The following is an 8,068-nucleotide window of genomic DNA, read 5'->3' as shown; positions in this document are numbered from 1 at the left end:
GATGAGGGTCCTTTCCAACACAAACCAATCCATGACTTTATGATCTGTAGGTCTTGCAAAAAGTACTCCTTTGTCATTCCAGTTTATTCCAGGAAATGCTTTTTTCTAAACCAGGTTGGTTGTAGATTCAGTGACCAGCACGTGTGAGGCTGCTCCATGGTGAGAATGAGCAGCTTCACAGGGAATCATGCACTGGAAGACTCAGGACAGGCAATATCGTTTCCTTGTTGGGCAGCTGCTGTGCAGTTATCAGGATACGTTGTCTGTGGGATCATCTGGGGCCGGAGACACGCTCTGCAGGTCACCAGCTGCAGAGGAGGCAACTTGCAGCCCTGGAGTCCCTGCACAACTTATGCACTAAGACCATTTCCCCATTTCTAAGTTCTTCCCCAGACTTACCGAATCTACAAGATTCTCTGTTTTATCCATTAGCAGTTCCAGCTTGTCTCCTCTTTATGCTGTAAGTGTAGATAAAGAGACAAAAATCCAAATCTGAAGGTAAAAAACCAGTGGAAAACACCGTGTCCCTGTCCTGGGTTCAGCTACAGCAGTCATTTTTACTCCTTAGTAGCTGGTGCAGTGCTGTGTTTTTGACTTTCAGCCTGGGAACAATGCTGATAACACCGATGTTTTTAGTTGTTGCTAAGTAATGTTTACTCTGACCAAGGACTTTCTCAGTCTCATGCTCTGCCAGGGAGGAGGAGAAGCCAGGAGGAAGCAGAGGCAGGACACCTGACCCAAACTGGCCAAAGGGGTATTCCATACCACAGCACGTCATGCCCCGTATAGAAACTGGGGGGAGTTACCCGGAAGGCCCAGATCGCTGCTCGGGTCGGGCTGGGTATCGGTCGGCGGGTGGTGAGCGGTTGTGTCCTCTCCCCTTGTTATTCCTCTTATCATTATTATTGGTAGCAGTAGTGGTTTGTATTATACCTTAGTTACTGGACTGCCGTTATCTCAACCCTCTACCAAGAGAAAAACCTAAATATTTAGAAGAAGATTGAATTTGCCTAATGCAAAGAAGAATCTAGCAGGATAGCGGGTGACTTCACAAGGTCAAGTAGTAATCCCAGCACTTAGAATGATGGCCCTGCACCAGGGAGGCAAGCAGAGCTCCTCGGGGGCTGCGTGCAGGCTGCAGCAGCACCGAGCACTCAAGACAGCTTTATAACAATGAAAAGTAATACTAAAAACAATGCCACCCCAAACAGCAGGAGCTGGAAACCGGAGCAGAAACTTTTGTGTTTGAATCCTTTTAAATGTCTAGAGTCCTTTTAGAAGCCTGGAGTCGGCTTCGAGAGGCAAACGTGGTTTAGCAGCGCCGCCTGGTGGCGGCACTTCTTCGCCAAAATCAGTGCCTGGGGTTTTGCCGGTCGTTTGACACCCTCTGAAGTTTAAACCCCTCCTTCTCCCTTCTCCCCACTCTGCTCTGCATGTAAATCCCGACCATGAGGGTGCTGCTGAGGACAGACCCCAGGGAAGGCTTCAGTGTTTTCCATTTCTTAGTGTTGGGAGGAGAAAACAGCATCCAGTGTGGTTTGTGTTGGAAAGGACCTTAAAGTCCAAGCCCCTGACACAGGCAGGGACACCTTCCACTACACCAGGTTGCTCCAAGCCCCATCCAAAAGGGTGTGTGGTTGAGAAATGCTCTCAATGCTGCTTGTACACCCCAAGTCCTTTTGTGAGATGTGATAGAAAAGGTTACCCAGCTGGTGATGTCCGTCCTAGCCATGATCTTGTGTTGATGAAGGAAAACACAAGGCCCAGCGCTACTTTTGAGGGGGTTGAGGCCAATGCAGGTCAGGGGGATGCTGTGTCTGCTCTTGGGGACCCTCTTCAAGGCAATGGGTTTACAGCTCTGCTATTCCTTTACCCTCCAAACCCGAGATGTAATCATCAACTGCCCTTTTGTCAATGTGCTGTGCAGAGAATCTGTTGAGGTGCCACAAGCACTTGAGTGGAAGTGTGAGATTATCTGGATGGGACTTGAGGTTTTTTGTTGCAGTCATCCTGGTTGTATTCTGCCTTTGGCCTCTAGGACAGCTTCAGTGTTAGTGGTATTAACCTTCATTAGGTGCAAAGTGAGCAGGGGTGGGGGGGTGGTGTTCCTGAGGAGTGGGTTAAAGCCAGTCTGATCCTTATCCTAGTCTGGATGTAGCAGTAGCACCTCTGATGGTGCTCAGCAGTAGAAAAGCTTTGCTGCCCTCTGCACATCTCTGCAGTGGGGAGGTCCTGCTCGTAGTGTGGCTATCTGCTTTGCATGGCAGCCTTCTCAAGGCCCTCCTCTCCTGTCTGCCTTGCTCTGGACAGTGGGAATACCTGGTGCTCTAAGCACAGAGAAGGGCTGGGTTGCTCGCCTGGATGGTGGGACCATGAGTGTTTAGCTGGAGAGGCTGAACGTGTATCAATAAGCAGATGTGGAATGTGAAGGAGCTGGGAGTGTGTGAGGCAAAGATTCCAAAGGCTTTAATACCCAACAGAAGTCCTTACAATGTTAAAAAACTATGAAATTAGCTTCCTTTATTCATCCTTTTGCTGTAATTAACTAGGAACAGTATTACAGTGGTACCTAGAATCCCTCCTGGCCAGCTCTAAGGTGGCCTGTGCCATCTGTTAGCCCTCACTTCATCTGCCATGTGCCTCCTGTTCAAGCACCAAGCTGTTTCTCCTTGCACTGTCCCACTGGGTGGGAATAAAGGGAGGCTAAAAAACCCCAGGATGGTTTATTTCTAGTACAGAGTCATGGCCATAGGTGTAACTGCAGAGATGAGCAGGGCCAGGGGCTTAAGGTGAGTGTTTTGTGATGGCTTTGGTGTATGAAAACAAAGTTACCTCCTTGTTTGTCTTTGAGATCCCTCCTAAGCATGGCTCTCAACCAGCTTTTCCTATTCTTTAAGGATAATAGATGAGGCAGAGGCAAAAAGAGACACAAGCACAATGGAATAGTTTTTAACCTGGCTTGATTAATGCTGTCAAGTTGCACATCTGAGTGTGAGCTCAGTGGGACTGTTGCTTTTGTTTAATACCACAAGACACCTCAGTCTGGATTGTTGCATTACAGTACAAATAAAAAACAGAAACAAAACCACATCTGCATCATACAAGGTGAGAAGAAGATGAGAATTCTAAATATTTACAGAGAAGGGCAAGTGGGGAAACCACAAAAAATATTTACATAAAAATACATGAGCTTGTCAGCATATACATTTTACACCAGTTCACAAAAAAAGACACTATATAAATTAAAGTGAAGGGAACTCCAAAGGGAACCCAAGACTTTCTGGGATGTTTTCTCTCATGCGGCTCAGGGAAAGAAAAATCAAGTCTTTTACAGCAGGAAAATGAACTGCAAAACAACCCTTTCCTCCTCCCTCCCCACAACTGGATGAGGCAAGACTCCACACATGCAGGTTTTATGTCTGTTGAGACCAGACCATGCCTTTCACCATCAGGGATCTGCAGCATGAGGCGCTGGGGAAATTGCTGCCCTCCTAAGCTGCCTCCAAGGGAAGTAAAATAGGTTCTCACCCACCTTTCCTAATGCTTCAGTCAATGTACTGCTGAGCAGAGTACACATGAGGGTCTGTCCCTTTCTGGAGGTAAAGAGGAACAGCAGGTTTTCAAGTTGGTTTTGGTTTGGTGTAGCAACTTACTACCACTGTGAAATCCTTTCTGACCCCCCCCTTCAAACAGTGAGCATAAACCCAGGACCTCTGGAAAGGCATAGGCACAAAGTTGTGGGTGTTTTGTCTGTGCATATAGATTTCACCTGACAAGACTCTTTAACAGGGAGACATTAATGCTTTACTTAAGACTTCATAGGGGCTAGGGCCTCATTACCTAACATCTGCACTCCCCCTTCCCCAAGGGAAGTCTCCCCTGGGTTAGAGCAGTCTCCACTCCAAAGCAGAGGTGACAATCCAGTGTCACCTGAGTGCATCAGGGAGAACCTTGGCTGGAAACCTGGGAAGCAGCAATTTCAGATGCAGACAGCTTGTGGAAATTTAGAAGGGTGTTACTTAAGAACATATCTGCTTGTTGTATCGCTGGAGACAGGGTTAGGCAAGGAATTACTACTCAGAGCAGAAGGGGACTTGCAATAAGAGTGTTCTTTGTGTTGCCCTCCCTTTCCTCTGCTAGGGCACTAAGAACTGAACTACCAACTCACGGGTCCTACTCGCACATCTGGTGTAACTCCCCCCTCCTGGCTCTGATGCATGATGCCCTCTATAAGCTCAGCTATGATTTTGGGATGTTTTGACTTGATGCTGACTCAGTTGATGAGGATGTAAAATAACCACAGTGCAAGAGAACTGCATAGTTCACTATATGGCTTTGTGCAGGGTGGATGCGGGACGCCTCCTGAATTGTACTTAATGTTTCAGCCATGGGCAGTAGGTACACTCCAAGAAAGGTGCTTGTGTACTATTCTCTGGGAAAAGCTGGTGCCTTAACCTTGCTTTTTGTTTTCCTTTTTGTCCTTGTGGCTCAACACTAGTGTACAGCAGTTAGTTTGGGTTCTCTGAGAGCTTTCAGCCCTTGAAGTATGCGCTGATGTGGCTGCATGCAGAGGGATGTTTTCTGCTGCCTTTATTAAATGGAGACCTTATTCTCAAAAGGAAGGCTGTGTGTAGCAGCCACCTCACTATAGGGGTGTGCACTTCCAGAAGCCCTTTACAGCTTCTCCTTCCCGTGGGGCAACAGGGTACTTGGCACCTCACACAAGGTACTGAGCTGCAGGGGCAAGGCTCAGGCTGGAGTAGTGAGAAGACCATAAGGAATAGGTGGTGTCCAAGGATGGCACTTGATCTCTAGAGGGAGACAGTGGCTTTGAGGAGGAAAATCCAGCGAGGCGTTTGACAATTCCTGGGAGCTGGGCTCAGCTCCCTCATAGTAGGATAGTCCTGGTTAATGTAAGGCCAAAACGGAGGTTAGGAGAGTTGCTGTGGGGCAGGAATGGGGAATTAAGGCTTCCACAGAGAGAGAGGGTTGACCTCCAGCTCTCATTACCTGAATCCCAAATAGCCTGAACCAAACACATTGTCCCTGCTTCGGCTGGAGCCTTCAGCAGGTAACTAGCAGCTGTGGGGAGACTGTACTACAACACTTGAAAACTGCTACTAGTCCTAATACAACACACACCTCTACTGCGAGAGCAGGTACTCACAGTGGACTCCCTCGGTGAGCTTGCGCTGAGGAACCCAGACAGGTCAACCCTTCCCTAGGGAGTCAGCCAGCAATGCCCAACGTGGCTCACCTCACGGCCCCTTTCTATATATTTGGGTTACTTTTCCTCCAAAGAAAACATTACAAAAAGCATTTCCTCACAAAAACCTGACCCCTCTGCCTGGTGATGACTCAAAAGGAGATGGTGGTAACCTGGCTCGCAGTTACCAGCTGCTTTTTGATTTATCCCTTTTCCTCCCCTGCTGCCAGATTTAGTTCTGTAACGTGTCAGAATGACTCTTCTCAACAAAATGTTTAAACCAACAGCACTGCCCAATAAAACAGGACCATGAGGTGGTGCCACTGAAACAGCCCCAGACGGGGCTACAGGATTACAAAGAAGCTAAAGACTAGTTAGCAACTAGAAACAGGTTTTCCTTAGGATTTAAAACAGCCATGGAACTTTTGTTCAACCATCTAAGCTCCCTTGAGCTCTAACAGCCGTGTGCTGACTGCAGGACCTCCAAGGGTTTTCATAAAGCATTAGAGATTCAACACGGGTAGAAAAGTTCTGTCTTCAACCACACAGAACAGGAACGGCCTTGGAATTTACTGGTGAACATATAAAAACTAACTTAGTCTCAAGTATTGCTTGCAAAGCCCCGGCTAATGAAATGGATGTGCTTTATCTATAAGGTGGGGTTGCAGGGCATCCTGGGGATGTCCAAGAGGATCATTTTTCTTCTCTTTGACAATATGGAAAGCTTTTAAATACCTAGGACAACGTGGTTAGTGTATTAGAGAGTGCACTGGCCTTCTGTCCCTACTGCTAACTGAACACTGGCATGAGCTACAACTGCAATATGGGAGGCAATGCTATTTCACAGCACACAAACAGCACGTAACTACTCTGTATGTGCCACAACTTCAGAGGGATCCCCTTGCCAACAAAGAACTTAAAGGTTACAGAAAGCCATGTCCTGGAGACCTTCTTTGAAGTCAACAGGAGCATTCCCTGATCTAAGAGCTGCAGAATCTGGGCCGGGGCTAATAGCTGGTCATGCAGGTAACTCGGCACTTACACAGTCATTCCCAGCAGGTAAGTTGGGCTCCAATTTACAAGCTGGACATAATCCTAAAGAGACTTTATAATATTGTTTCGTAGAGATGATGCTGTCTGGCCAGCCACAACACGGTATCGCATTGTCTGGACTGAAGACAGCCTAGCAGTAAAGAGGAGTTGGCATGAAATGGGTGTGCTGTTCCCAATGGGTGTGCATGGTTTGGTGTGGGTCTCTGTGTTGTTTCTTTTGGTATGTGAAATGCAGACTGCCCTACTTGGCTCCCATAGCTGGCCACAGAAATTGCAAGTAATTGATTTCTTGTAGTCAGAAACAGCTTGTGAGTAATTTAAAAAGTGTGTTGTATTCTCAGCTTGCTCCAGAGCCTATTCCACAGGCTTCAAGTGAAAACAGGCTCCCCCCCCCCACTTCAAAGCAGTTGAAGGGGACCCACGAGGCCTAAGCAATAATTTCCAAGGGAGACACAGGACCTTAGCATTTATCAGGAAAATACTTGGGAATTCTTTCCCCCCCATCCAGCTTTTGCTGTGTAACCTTGGAGGGGGGGGGCAGAACATTAGTTTTCCAAGGCCTGTATGGAGCCCCTTGCTTGGGAAGCTGGCAGTGGGAAGGGAGAAGAGCTGCATGCACAGTCCCTCATGCACAGGACTGTGGGGCATGGGGAGGATGCGGCGCTAACTGCCAATGGCAAACGTAGGAAAGGAAAAGCATTTCCTTCCCCCCCTGCCCCAACAGCACGTCTTTCAGCTCTGCCCAGCCTCTCTGGCAACGTTTGTGTGCCAAGAGCCTGCCCTATCACTCCAGTTGTCTCAAAACTACATGGAAAAGCTCTATCTCTACTACATAAAAACAGTGAGTGGTGGGGCTGGGTTGCTGAAGGGGGGTTTGCTTTGCTCATCGGGGCAGGATTGGTTTGTGTTTGTGGTTTTTTTCCATCACTGAAAAAATAAAACAGTCCACTGTCCAGCAGAGGCTGCTTAGACTCTATCCCACCTTCCCCCCCACCAGCTCACTCGACGTGGACCTCTGTTTCAGGCCTCTGCAAACACAGCTCCGTCGGGAGGAAGGCTCCCTGGCCGAGCGCCGTGGCGTAAGTTCTACTGTGCACATGGGTAAAACTGGGGGGCACAAACCCCCCTCCTCCAACATAGCCCCCTCTTTGGTGCTGAGGCATGGTATGGTAATCCTCCAAATTATCATACTGGGACACCACAGTCATAGTGCTTTGGCGTTTCCCAAGGGTTTGGTACGGGTAGAGCAGGGCAGAGTCCCTCTCCATGGGGTCAGGGTGCTGCATTCTGAGGCTGTGGCTCCGTTCAGGCTTGGGTGGCGGTGCCATGGGGGAGGCAGCGTGTTCCTCTTCCTTATAGCAGTCTCTGGAGTGTTTCTCCATGGACATGGTGGGTCTGCCTCGAGACCTCTCCAAGTCTGGCCTGTCCTCTGCCAACCTCACCTCCTTGTGGTTCAGTCTCAGGGTCTCCTGGTTCGCCGGGATGTACTTGCTGCCCGTGTGCTGGTAACCGATGGGCTCGGAGGGCTCTGGGCCACCTTTGGGCCTGTAGTCGGGATAAGGGGGCCCGTTTTTGGATTCGGAAGGCTGCCTATGGCTCGCTTCCTGCTGCAAGTGCGTCCTGTGTTCGTTTGTGCTGCAGCCTGGCTCCGGATGCAGCTTCCTGTTCCGGATGCTGCTCTGCTTCTGGGGAAGGGACGGCTTCTCTGACTGCCCGTTCCCATAGGCCCCGTGGTAGTGGGCTCTCTCTAGCTCTGGCTCAGGGTGCTGCATGTAGTAACGCTCGTCGCCCTCGGGCGTAGCTGCTTTG

General features: G+C 48.9%; 1 protein-coding gene across 1 annotated transcript in view; it reads right to left on the bottom strand.

Moving 5' to 3' along the window:
- Positions 1–7,257: 7,257 nt before the first annotated feature.
- The window catches only part of LOC104413224 (rho GTPase-activating protein 32-like), a gene marked incomplete at its 5' end in the record, with an annotated part of 2,275 nt that continues 1,464 nt past the window's right edge, over positions 7,258–8,068 (bottom strand). Inside the window, one exon of the mRNA XM_010024155.1 lies at positions 7,258–8,068. Within this exon, the coding sequence (XP_010022457.1) occupies positions 7,258–8,068 (811 nt within the window).

This window comes from Nestor notabilis, unplaced genomic scaffold (assembly GCF_000696875.1).
Source record: "Nestor notabilis isolate BGI_N333 unplaced genomic scaffold, ASM69687v1 scaffold19501, whole genome shotgun sequence".
Taxonomy (NCBI): domain Eukaryota; kingdom Metazoa; phylum Chordata; class Aves; order Psittaciformes; family Psittacidae; genus Nestor; species Nestor notabilis.
The sequence above is the reverse complement of the archived record's forward strand: the minus strand, read 5'-3'. Positions and strand labels throughout refer to the sequence as shown.